The sequence below is a fragment of the Tauraco erythrolophus genome, chromosome 2 (genome assembly GCF_009769465.1).
Source record: "Tauraco erythrolophus isolate bTauEry1 chromosome 2, bTauEry1.pri, whole genome shotgun sequence".
NCBI classification, from domain to species: domain Eukaryota; kingdom Metazoa; phylum Chordata; class Aves; order Musophagiformes; family Musophagidae; genus Tauraco; species Tauraco erythrolophus.
Window position 1 is genome coordinate 91,162,644 of NC_141466.1, and position 14,090 is coordinate 91,176,733.

General features: G+C 38.6%; 1 protein-coding gene across 1 annotated transcript in view; it reads right to left on the reverse strand.

Annotated features, from left to right (window-relative positions):
* CEP170 (centrosomal protein 170) overlaps positions 1–14,090 on the reverse strand; it is a 105,227-nt gene that overhangs the window by 73,503 nt on the left and 17,634 nt on the right. Inside the window, exons 2-3 of the mRNA XM_086631590.1 lie at positions 7,018–7,163; positions 634–723 (exon numbers count right to left, since the gene is read on the reverse strand). Coding sequence (XP_086487716.1) covers positions 634–723; positions 7,018–7,122 — 195 coding nt within the window. The 5' untranslated portion in view covers positions 7,123–7,163. The remainder of the gene's footprint in view (positions 1–633; positions 724–7,017; positions 7,164–14,090) is intronic.

Consider the following 14,090-nt stretch of genomic DNA (forward strand, 5'->3'; position numbering starts at 1 on the left):
AACTTTATTTTGTTCTTAACTTTGCATTTTCCTTCATTAGTTTGTAATACCTTAACACGCATCATTCATAGACATTTTGACAAAAAGGATACTGAAAAACTAAATGCAAATATAGAACTATTTAAATAGGTTTAGATACAACATGGTTATTGCATACTGAATATTTTTCACATATGAAGTACAGTTTAACATTCTTTTCTGTACGAAAAATAAGAAAAAAGGAATAGCATATGAAATAAAAATCCATTTCTTAACCAGAGATGGCAGAGATTGAAATATCTTTTTTTTTCAATATAATCGAGTTTTGATTTTTTTTCTACATTTCTGAAATACAGAAGAGTAACATATTCTTTTTTATAATCTTGAGATTTTTCTACTGCCACAGCCCTCTTACTATTTTCTACTGCCACAGCTCCTCTTATTGGAGCCCTTTAAATAACATGCAGTGGAAAACTCCCACAAAAATTACATTTTCCTTTTAAATGTTCCTCCATTTCCAATTTTGCATTAAAAAGATATTAACGTACACTTGTTAAATCATAATCTCTTTGTGAAAAAACAAACAAACCAACCAACCAACCAACAAACATACAAAAGACTATGGGAAGCTATCAATTTCTGATCTTAACTTACCCCATTCAAGCTGCCCAAATCCTTCACCAAGTGTTCATCTGTAGAGGCATCATAGTTTAGTACAGCATGTTGCTTGTCCACACTTCGTGACTAAAATACATAAAAAAAAATTATTTATAATAAGATAAGGTATTTCAAAAACAGATCAAGATAGCATTAATGGCTATTTCTTCAGGTAGCATGATTATTTTCCTTCTACATAGCACATTTATTCAAATTATATAAAACAATTAGTCCCACGTACGAAAAAACTCAATCGCAACTCTGGCCCCAGGTGCCCATAGCAGAATTCTAAAATAAATTCAGAATTATTATTTTCTTAATGTTTCTCCAAATGTGATTCTAAGTCAGATCCAACCATATCTTATCCAAAGACTTTTTTTTTCTTCAGTTCACCATATTATCACTGATGTTTAATCTAATATCGACTTCATCTTTATTTCTCTCTCTCTCCTTAACTACATGCATCTTTCAAAACATGAATACGATTCTGTGGTACTGCTGTTCTCTTCGCAACACACCGCTTCCTGTAATGCATCAGTAAACCCTCCATTATGTTGCCTGGGCTACTTACCCTAGTATACAAATATTGAAACTGTTTCTCCTTGATCTCAGTTTCCTAAACAAATTTGCTATAGCCTCTTCACTACATGCCTGAGTGGTTCCTGAATTATTATCCCCACTTCAGAATCTATCTAATTAATTATTTATTTTGCATCCAAACGTCAACCCACAGATCAGGAACAATTGTTGTTACCATTTCCTCCGAGAACACTACCTCCCTAACAGCTGAGTCTCTCTTTGAGCACTTGCCCACACCAAGTGTTTGCAGCCTGAGGTGCTGACTTCAAGCAAGGAAGAAGTGGGGCTGGATGTATGTTTCCTTCATGGATGCATGTGGTCAGCACCTTGACATCTAGAAGAGCTCCTGACCGGATGGAGCCCACAGTTCATCCTTCCAGGCTGCACACACTTGATCTCAGTCTGTTTGCTGGCAATGCCGCTAGTGCAGTGTCCCGACACAATTGTACAGCAGCAAATTTCTTCCAACAGCATTCTTTCCAGTTTCAGGTTCACATCTTCAATCCTTGCTACTCAACTCGTTCAGGACTATATAGCACTAAGAATGGTAAATCTCTGCCTGACACTTCTACGCTTATTTCGGTACCAGAACCTGCAGCCTGCGAGTTCTAGGAGTCCCAGGTTACCAGTGCATTAGCCAGTTCAAGGCATCAGACCACGCAATCATGACTTCTAAGGAAACGTTTTTTCTTCTCAGAACCCCACGGTCATCATCTTGTTCCTTCTTGATTTCTAGATGTTTGCTAATATTATTTCCCTTCCTTCAATTTACTTTCTTATCCTTCCTTTCCATGCCATCTTCTGACTGCTTTGCTTTCTCCTCAGAGAAGTCAAATCAGCCCTCTTTTGCTTATACTTACTATGTTATATTTAGACTTTTCATTCGAGCCAATTTGCTCTGCAGTCTTGAGGTGTATAGAAGGGAGATCAGGATATAAAAGGAAAAGAGAGAATCAAGGAAGAGACAGACGAATGAACAAGAAGGTCTATGTCATTGAAAGCTGCACTAGTATACTGCATCAGTTAAGCATTCTTAATGGTAAATGAAGATAAACCAGTACAGTTCATTTTCTACTTAGTAACCTTTCTTCAGGTGAAAACAAACTATCTTAGTAAAATCAAATTCACTGATGTGGGTGTTCTGCTGAGCCTACAATGTCAAGCAGTGATGACATTTTTCCACACTCAAGTGATATACTAATGAAAGCAGAAGAATTACCCTATATTTATTTAGGTTAAAGGAAAAATTTCTCAACTTCTTTCAATTATGTTATTAAAATACAAACTATATTAGTAATTATTTATTTTATTTTTATATGCTACTTCCTCTTCATGCTGAGTTTGTGTGGCAGAGTTTCAGTAGCAGGGAAGGGGCTACAGGGATGGCCCCTGTGAGAAGCTGCCAGAAGCTTCCCCAGCTCCAAGTCAGACCTGCTTCTGGCCACGGCAGAACCAATCAGCACCTCTGTGAATAACATATTTAAAAAGAAAGAAAAACCCCAAACCTGCACCATGCGGGACCTGCGCAGAGAGTGGGAAGGTGCAGAGGCCTCACCCTGACCCCCTGGGGCCAGGGAGTGGTTCCTCACAGCCCAGCAGCACTGGCCAAAGGCCTTTGTTCCCCTAAACTGAGACTGGAGAGGAGTGGGATGTGAGGGAAAAAACTTCACAGACAACACGGTCAGCAAAGATGGAGCGGGAGGAGGTGTGCCAGAGCCAAGATTCCCCTGCAGCCCATGGTGAGACAGCAGTGGCCCCTCTGCAGCCCATGAGAGAAACAGTGGAGCAGAGATCCACCCGCAGCCCATGGGAGAGGATCCCATGTTGGAGCAGGTGCCTGTGCCCAAAGAAGCCATGATTCCATGGGAAAGGCTGTGCTGGAGCAGTCCGTTCCTGAAGGACTGCACTCCATGAGGAGGACCCACACTGGAGCAGTTAGTGAAGGACTACATCCTGCAGGATGGACTCATGTCAGAAAAGTTCATGAAGAACTGTCTTCCCTGGGAGGGACCCCACACTGAAGCAGGGAAAAGAGGGAAAAGCATGAGGAGTCCTCGCTTGGAGGAAGAAGGAGTGACAGAAACAATGTGTGACAAACTGACCGCAACCCTGATTCCCCATCCCCGTGCTGCTGGGGGGAGGAGGTAAAGAAAATTTGGAGCAAAGTTGAGCCCGGGAAGAAGGCAGGAGTGGTGGGAGGTGTTTTTAAGATCTGGCTTTGTTTCTCATTATCCTTCTCTGACTTCATTGGTGACAAATTAAATTCTTTTTTTCCCCAAGTTGAGGCTGTTTTGCCTGTGACCATAACTGGCAAGTGATCCCTCTCTGTCCTTTTCTCGACTCTCGAGCCTTTTGTTATATTCTCTCCTCTCCATCCTTCTGGGAAGGGGCAATGAGCGAGCAGCTGCATGGTGCTTAGTTACCAGCTGGGACTAAAATGCAATGCTATTGAAAATAAGTTAAAATGGAAATGACACAAAATATCATTAAAGCTTCATGATATTTTAAGTAATCATTCTTACCATTTCGGAAGATACGACACCTTCCACTACACCAGGTTGCTCAAAGCCTCATCCAACTTGGCCTTGAACACTTCCGGAGATGGGGCATCCACAGCTTCTCTGGGCAACCTGTTCCAGTGCCTCACCACCCTCCGATGGAAGAATTTCTTCCTTAGATCTAATCTAAATCTCCCCTCTTTCAGTTTAAAGTCATTACCCCTTGTCCTGTCCCTACAAGCCCTTGTAAAAAGTCCCTCTCCATCTTTATGGTAGACGCCCTTTAGGTACTGGAAGGCTGCTATAAGCTCTCACCAGAGCCTTCTCTTCTCCAGGGTGAACAACCCCAGCTCTCTCTGCCTGTCTTCATAGGAGAGGTGCTCCAGCCCTCGGATCATTGCGGCCTTCCATTCAAATTTAAGTACTATCAGAACTACTTTTTATAAGACTGTGGTGCCCTGGCTGGCAACTAAGCACCACACAGACGCTCCTTCGCTCCCCCCTGCCCCAGTGGGATGGAGAGGAGAACAGGAAGAGCAAAAGTAAGAAAACTCATGGGTCAAATTAAAGATAGTTTAAGCAGCAAAGGAAAGAGGAAGAAGAAAGAAGAAATAAAACAAATCAAGCGATGCAAAGGCAATCACTCACCACCTCTCATAAGCAGACCAATGCAGCCAGTCTTTGAGCAGTGATTACCTTCCCCAAAGCCCCCTCCCTCAGTTTTTATTGCTGAACATGACATTATATGGCACAGAATAATATCTCTCTGGTCAGTTTGGGTCAGCTGTCTTGGTTGTGTTCCCTCTCAACTTCTTATGTATCCCCAACATAGTCACATGTGTGTAGGACGAGGAGTGAGAAAGAGAGAATGTCTTGAAACTCTGCATACACTGTTCAGCAACGGCTAAAACATTGGTGGGTTATCAACAGTGTTTTGGTCGCAAATCCAAAACATAGTACTATAAGTGCTTCTGTAAAGAAAATTAACTCCATCCCAGTACAAAGATTTATATATGACTGCAGAAATAACAATAATCACAGAATAACTGTGCTAAGAGCTATAGGAATATAAAGAAGAAAACTTCATCCTCAGTTGAAATAAATTTGTAACTAGCATTATTTTAGACAAAGGCTCTTCAATTCAATCCAAACTATTAAGGAAATGTTCAGAATAAAGAAGATAAGAGTATTCTTCTTCGGAAATAATTTTGATATTATGAATAATGTAGAATTTTTCACCTTGGAGATGATTCCCCCATCAAGATTCAAAAAGTTTTCTAAACATAATGGTGAAAGAAGGGGAAGCATGGTATCCGCAGACAGGATGATGCACTGGAGCAGCTAGATAAATACAAAGACTGCAAGCTATGTTTGAGCATATTTACAAAATAACCCAGTTAAAGTCAATCTGTATTCCCAGACATGAACAAAATCTCTTTTAGAAGAACAGTGGTTAGTTAGACACAGATCTGAGGTCTAATTCTATCAAGCATGCAAGAATTAAAATCAAGAGTTAAAACGCTTTTTAATAAGCTTTTTATAACATGCCTTCTGTCAAGAGGTTATGAATAAAAGCATTAAATTCTGCTTTCTTTATCATGCATTGTCCACATGCTTTGCAGTAAGAGAATAGCCAAGTTGTCAAGAGTGGAAAGGAAGGTCCTACACAAAGAGCTATACATACAGAACAAGAACACATTATTAGCTTCTTTTTGGTGGGTTCTTCCCCCTTCAGCAGTATGTGGTGCCACATTCATGCTGGCATGTACACCTAAAATAACAGCAGGCTAAAGAGAATATTCTTGAAAAATCACCAGGCCCCTTGATTCTTTTTACTGCCTCTGAAGTCAATACACAACAAATAATATTTCTAAACGACTGGAATCTATTCATATTAATCAAAGAGGCAGCTACTTTTGAAGGTGATGGTGACTGAAGTTCGTAACACAAAATAATAAACGCTTGAGTATTCAGCTTCATTCTAAGGGCTGATCAACCATGGACAGAAGGACACGGCATACAGGAAAGAGAAGGAAAAGTCTCCCATATTCAGAGATAATCACCAAATACAACAAGCTAATGGTAAAATGAAAGCACTTTTTGATTAGAATCAAAAAATGCTGGTAGGAACCAGCAGGGTGGGGTTTTTTGGTTGCTGCTCTTTTAGTTTTAGTTGTTGGGGGTTTTTCATGTTTGTTTGTTGGTTCGTTTGGGGTTTTTTTAATATTTCCCTCATAAATCACTAAGACATGATACTGTCTGTCTTTAAAAAGAAATTAAGAGTATTTTCAACTACTGTGTAACAGGACAAAGTATTTCCATCACCAATAAAACCTTTGGATACCTTCTGAGGTTGAGAGCCAAATGCAGTTTACTAGAGATATTACACTCTGAATAATACACATAAAAGTAAGTTTCTAGGCACTTCATTTGCACGTGAAATTCTAATTTGACGATTAATGGCTGCATACACAACTCTTGGGAACAAAAAATCCAAAAGAAAATACTTTATTGAATGGTACAAAAGGTTGAGAACATCAGTTTTGAAGTTTAATGCTCTGAAGAGTTTTACAGTAACCAAAGACAAGATATCAAGAAGAAACTCCCAAATACTCCACTTATCCATTCAAAAATATATATACCAGAAAGAAGCAGCTGAGAGGACTACAGCTTTGCTAGGGCAAAGTGCGTGCAATATGGCTACATAACAATACAGTCACACACCGCTCAGAGTTCCGCATAGTGACCCTGAAAGTTGAGGAAGCTACTGAAGTATCAAACTATTTTGACTAAGACTTGTACTTTTACAGTTCCACTGAAACCATAATTAAGACTGAGTCATTCAACTTCCTTAGAGATAAAGAAATACTCTTCTCTACTAATTTCATTTGCCTTTGTACAGCAAGATCAGGACATAAGGATAAAGTTACATCACATCATGTAACTAAATTAGATTACAAGTTGCGGAAAAAAGAAAGCCAAAACCATCCAGTGCATTTAACATTAGCACATGTCATGGAATACACAGTCTACTTACTTTACTGATCATATAGTAAAATTTATTTCATCTTCTAATCTTGTATTCTGTATGTGACTTATATGAAGAAAATGTGATCCTCTGCACTTTGACATTAACTGTATGACTGATGGCAATATATTTAAACTTCTGTTTCTATGAACACAAAAGATTAATCTAAACAATCATTCCCCAACATCTAGGGAATTTAATTTTCAAAAGGAATATAAAACTGGTGCACTAAGTTCATTATTTGAGCAATTGCACATGGAAGGCTGATGCAATTACCTGTAACATCAGCTCACAGTCATCTCTTCCAACAAAAATCATTTCTCGTGGCAGCCTATGGCGGGTGCCTCCACTGCTCACCAAAAACCAGGATGTTAAGCTCATTTTCTGCTTAGCTGATAAATCCTTGGCAAAGCTACGTCATCCTGCAAAGAGAAAGAAAGAGAGACAGGGAAATTCATTTTAGTTATTTTTAGCTACAGTCCCTGCTTCGCAAACACCGTGAGCAGAATACAAAAAGCCTCTGAAAATACAGTATTCTCAGTAGCATGTACTGAATCCAGCAATCACAGGAAGTGACAGACTCCAGATTTACACAGTTTGATGCTTCATGCAACTAGGCAAATTTAATCGGAGGTAAGCTGCTTCAAAATGAACAAGCAGCTAGTTAATGCCAAAGTCATATGTCAAGTTGACAGAAAGCTTTTAACATTTGACCGCTTATTATCAAGATAATTGCTACATTAATGCTCCACTATCATGACCAATAAGCAACGTGTCCAGATGTGCACAAAATATAGCAAGTAAACTGCATGTGTGTCATTACATTTTCCTGCAAAAAAGAACTACTTCATTTGGTTTTAAGCTCAGATCCTCTGTACAGCACTAGGTGAAAGCTTAAATTAAAGGAAGTTTTGCTTCTCATTTAACGTTAGATTTTCTCATTAAACCTTATATCTTGGAAATTTAACAATGTACACTTAGAATTGTAAACAAAGCAGTGCAAAATGGAAAAAACAGCAGTGTTCCTACAAAACTTTACCTTAATTTTCTAATAAACAATATGACATACTACAAACTTACACAGAAAAAAAAATCATAGCTATTTAAAAATGTCATAAAATACAAAAGAAAACAAAACTTGAAAACTTCTTGACATAATATGGCCTACTTGACACTGAACAAAAATATGATTAAAAACACTCTCCAAAATAATTATTTAGTTGATATCTGGAAAAAGCCTTTAAGAAGTCTTCCAAATTTTTTTTTAAGAAAAAAGTAAGCCAAAGCAATCATTTCATTCATCAGTTATCACTCTGTATTCACTAAAACAAAAGCTAAAGAAAATAAAAAGACATAAGTCTGCGTTTCTCTCAGTACCAAATAGCTGGCATTTCTCTTCTCTTTTATTTCCATGTCATTTTGTGAAATTATGCAAGGGTAGCAAATGTACTGTAAAGTAGACTTAAGCCTGTAGCAAACTTGAGCACAACCTGCATAATCACAAGAAAGCAGCAAGGTTCTCAAAATCAAGACTAACATGTCAGCACTGAATAAGACCACAATGCCAGCACTTCCCCATTAGGCAAACTACAATCAAGGAGAGACATTGCAAATTACGAAAACTTATAAAGATGACTAAGTTAGGACAAAACTGCATCTGAAAATGACAATACAGATATTTACAAAAACAGCAAGTCAAAAGAATATCATGGCAGATGCTAAAACGAGCCAGCAGAGCTGTCAACTCAGTTAAAAAAAAAATAAAAATCCACAATTCAATTGGAAAAAAAATGAGAAACTTTCAATATGCTAAAGATTTACTTAACAAAAAAGTAAATATATATTACAACAAGATGTCCTCTTGTACCGTGATATTTACAAGAGGATTATCTTTCCACAGCTGTATCACAATACATTCCTCAAACGAAACTTAGGTCCATTTAATGTTCTCCAACTCAACGGAAGAAGTGATACAGCATCTCTACTATACTTTATTCATAGAAAATATGAAGACTACAAACTAAATCTACAATAATAACTTGCTGAAATCAAATTTAAAGACATCTAGTTACCAAAAACTTGGTTTAATAATTAAAACGGTTGATTTTCTTCAAGGGTGCTGAATAAACATTTGTATTTTTAATTTAACCTAATTTAAAACTAGAAGATAGACTCGGTCAAATGACATTTTCCCATCTCTTTTTTTTGAAAAAAAAAGAAGTATCAAAAATGGCTAGCCTAGATTACAGCTTTTGAAAAGTAAATTAAATGGATGTTTGACAGCAAGCATTCTGTTCAATATCAAAGCTTCCCATTCCACTTATATTTTACAGCCTTTTAAGTCTCCCATCTGCTTATCATAACAACATTTACACCACTTGTCCTTCCTGCTCTAATTGGAAATTCATATGAAAACCCCTAAGAGGATATAAACTATTTGAAAAAATTCTTACTCAAATACTATGTTTTAGTTTACATAGGTAGACTGTCAATAAAGGAGAAAAACAATTTTTATTTATAAAACCGAGAAGTAGGTCAATAATTACTGAGCTAGGGAAAAAAACAAAAAAACAAACCCCAAACCTCCCACAAGTGATAAAGTCTGACAACAAACAGATTAAATTAAGCTATCTGAAATAATTTTATAAAATGTATTATACAGAGCAATCATTGCCACGTAGCTTGGCAACACATTTGTAGTTAAAAGCCCATCAGTATTTCTAGTGAAGTTAATAATGTTGTTCTTCTCAAACAGTGCTGTCTCAACTGTGACGAATCATCAACCTAGATACATATTTTATTTCAAAGTATTCTTTAGAATAAACCAATGCCTTTGATCAAAGCTCTGCTGAAATTCTGCACAGCAAAACTGGCTGAAAACAGGATACAGTAGCAACAGTTACTTAATATCAGAATAAAGAAGTGTATTAAAAATTTGATACAGAATTGCACACTTAGTTATATAGACAGTATATGGACAATTAAATTACACCTTGAAAACCTCATGAACACTAACAATATTTTTAATACACTGCTGTATTAAGAACTCTGTCTGTAGCATTCTGAACAACACGGGGATGACAGACTGTTCACTGTCTAGGAAATACCAAATTAAATTACCATATGACAGATGCAAAATCATCATCAGAAGTGGCTCTTTGCACAGTGTAAATTTAGGTTATGATAATTCTTGCGACGAAATGTTACGGATACTAAAAGGTTACACTGGGTTCAAAAGGCAATAAGCACTCATGGAATAAAAAAATATCACGCCTATTAAATGCAGTAACTCCACTTCTAACTCAGTAACTGCATGCACTGTGCATTTTGAGAGGCTGGGAGTGTGCTCTGGTGAGGTTTCACTTGGTATCACCGTAGTTAATAACCTCTCTTCCTTACCTAGCCTTTGTTTATGGGGAACAGGATATTAGTACAGATGGACCTGTCTCACTCCAGTGCAAACTACATAAAGTATTTATGAAAAATATTATTATTTCTTCCATAGAAAAATTAACCTTAAATGCTTTATTGGAACATATTGGTTTATTAGTCTTTCCTAATATGACAGTATTGTGTTGTAATTTTTCAACATCCTAATAAACATTTCATCATTAAGACTTGATCATTTAAAGCAACAATTCATTCTAGATACCTGGAAGTCAGTTGCTGGGACATCTATTGCAACTGCAAAATGTTTCCTTGTCTACACAAGAAGCAGCTTTTTATGCTGAAGGACTATAAATTTCAAGAGGCAGCAACCAGTGTGTAAGGATCAACACATGGGTAATAAGTCATTTGAAACACATGATGTAGCAACAGGGAAATTGGCTGCATCATCCCTGTAAATATAATTCAGTCCTAAGAACTAAAGCCCTGCATTATGTAGCCAAAAGATGGGTGTAACCGATTTCAAATATGTCTAGAGAAACACTGCCAAGATTATAATTTTGATACAGTAATGTTATTGTAAGCAAAAATCCTTAATAACCTCACATTTGAGCAATCTACAGTCTGCATTTTTTTATTTGCCTGTAACTGAAAACAGCCAACTGTTTTCTCCAGCTAAACTATTAACAAGTACTGAGACACTGATCCTACAGAGAAACAAAAAGCTGTTTCAGATTTGAACTAAACCCAATATTTGCCTGAAATTCTGACTTTTAAGCACTGCAGTCCTCCACATTAAGACTGAAAATAGTATAATTTTAATGGTACACAATTATCCTATTACTGTACAACAAATTTTATTCAAGAATATGTTAACATAATAACATTTAAAAACCTTACATCACACTGAGACACAGCACTGACAAAGCTGGAAGCCCTATGTTGCCCATTACTTGCCCTTATAAGCTCCTGTTTCCAGCTGCTAAAAGTTTTGCTAAAATTAAGTTTACCTTCTGATACAATTGCCTAATATATTTGGGGAAGCTTCAGAAGAAATGATGCAAACATTTCCAAAACAAGGTTACAGGAAAATATTTTATGTTACTACTTTTGAAAAAAAAAAAAAAAAGTATAAGTAGTACCTCCTATATGAAAATTGATAATTGAAATGTGACAGGAGGCCTTAGCATCAGTTTGTATCTTTTACTGTTGCTCTTGTGCAAATCTATCCAAATGCAGACAAGCAACAGGCTTTTGAAAATTTTCCATGTGCATATTAGTCCAACAAGTACACAGATAAATTCTCTCAACACATCTGTCTACACAGAGCATGCCCCAGAATTTGCTTTAACTACTCGTTTTTAATGATAAAGTGCCAGTTAGAAGCAAATATAGGGCATCTTTCCCCTGTACTCTCAATTCACATCAGGGATAAGCCAGGACAAGGGAGAAATCAGAATGAAGAGAGTACTAATGGAGCCAGTAGTGACTGGAGAAGACGTGAAGAAGCTGATTTCCAAGTCACAAAGAAATGCTGCCAGCAAACAATGCCCCACTGGAAAATGCCTACCATGACTGCTTTACCGACTACACAATGTAATTAAGGATACTAGTACCAGCAGTTCTATTTTTGGCTGAAATGGAGATATCTATGCTATAGAAAGAAAAGAGGAAAGTGAAGAGTCTTCCAACTCTGAGAAGATTACTGTATCAATATAAAATTGATATTAAAAAGTAATCTATAAAGATAAATGATTTAAGTCTAGGAAGTTATAAGTGGAAAATATCACAATAATATTATCTACTCTGCAAAACACTGAAGTTGGGCAGTATCACAAGGAGTGTTCCATGTGCAATCGTAATTAACCTACTTACATACATGCATTAGAAAATAACCTTTAACTACATCACCACATATTTTAACAAGGACCTCTACCTGAATCAGGTAAAAACAAAAAGCTTAACAGTCAATTAATCAGTACTTTCTTTTCTCCTCTTCATCAATGGATTAGCGTGTGCCTTATTTATTGCACAGCACTAAAAAACTTTTGTGAATTATTAACTTACTACTGACTTTATCGGTCATGCTTATCACCACAGCATGAGAAATTCATTAACACTTAGGGTGAAATCTCCACAAAACCTCTACAAAGGGTTTATTACAAATGGGGAACTGTAAAGTGCACATTTTAACAATAAAGTATCTTAATCTTGAGTATTTAAACTCCAAAACTATTAGCACTTCTTCTTGAAGTACCTAGTTTTACACACACTACAGGTGTTCAAATGGTCTCATTTATTTCTGTTACAACACTGAATAACCATTCTATGATTCTAAGAATTAGGCAGAGTTGGAAGGGACCTCAAAGATCACCTAGTTCCAACCTCCCTGGCATGGGCAGGGAAACCCTCCACTACACCAGGTTGCCCAAAGCCTCATCCAACCTGGCCTTGAACACTTCCAGGGATGGGGCAGCCACAACTTCTCTGGGCAACCTGTTCCAGTGCCTCACCACCCTCTGAGTGAAAAATTTCTTCCTTAGATCTAATCTAAATCTCCCCTCTTTCAATTTAAAGCCATTGCCCCTTGTCCTATCACTACATGCCCTTGGAAAAAGTCCCTCTCCAGCTTTCCTGTAGGCCCCCTTTAAGTACTGGAAGGCTACAATAAGATCACCCCGGAGCCTTCTCTTCTCCAGGCTGAACAGCCCCAACTCTCTCAGCCTGTCTTCATAGCAGAGGTGCTCCAGCCCTTGGATCATCTTCGTGGCCCTCCTCTGGACCTGCTCCAGCAGCTCCATGTCCTTCTTGTGTTGGAGACTCCAGAGCTGAACACAGTATTCCAGGTGAGGTCTCACAAGAGCAGAGTAGAGGGGCAGAATCCCCTCCCTCAACCTGCTGGCCGCACTCCTTTTGATGCAGCCCAGGATACGGTTGGCTTTCTGGGCTGCCAGCGCACATCGCCGGCTCATGTTGAGCTTCTCATCCACCAGCACACCCAAGTTCTTTTCCTCAGGGCAGCTCTCAACCCATTCTCCGCCCAGCCTGTACTTGTGCTTGGGATTGCCCCGACCCATGTGCGGGACCTTGCACTTGGCCTTGTTGAACTTCACGAGGTTCTCACAGGCCCACCTCTCAAGCCTGTCAAGGTCCCTCTGGATGGCATCCCTTCCCTCCAGCATGTCCACAACACCACACAGCTTGGTGTCATCTGCAAAATTGCTGAGGGTGCACTCGATCCCACTGTCCATGTCACCAACAAAGATGTTAAATAGCACTGGCCCCAGTACTGACCCCTGAGGAACACCACACGTCACTGGCCTCCACTTGGACATTGAACTGTTGACCACAACTCTTTCAGTGTGACCATCCAGCCAATTCCTTATCCACTGAGTGGTCCATCCATCAAAACCATGACTTTCCAATTTAGGGACAAGGATGTCGTGTGGGACAGTATCAAATGCTTTGGATAAGTCCAGGTAGACGATGTCAGTTGCTCTTCCCCTATCCATCAATGCTGTAACCTCATCATAGAAGGCCACCAAATTAGTCAGGCAGGATTTGCCCTTAGTGAAGCCATGTCAGCTGTCACCAATCACCTCCTTGTTTTCCATGTGCCTTAGCATAGTCGCCAGGAGGATCTGCTCCATGATCTTGCCGGGCACAGAGGTGAGACTGACTGGCCTGTAGTTCCCTGGGTCTTCTTTTTTTCCCTTTTTAAAAATGGGGGCTATGTTTCCCCTTTTCCAGTCAGTGGGAACTTCACCAGATTGCCACAACTTCTGGAACATGATGGATAGTGGCTTAGCAACTTCATCTGCCAGCTCCCTCAGGACCCGCGGATGCACCTCATCAGGTCCCATGGACTTGTCCACCTTCAGGTTCTTTAGATGGTCTCGAACCTGATCTTCTCCTTCAGTGGGCGGTTCTTCATTCCCCCAGTCCCTGCCTTTGCCTTCTGT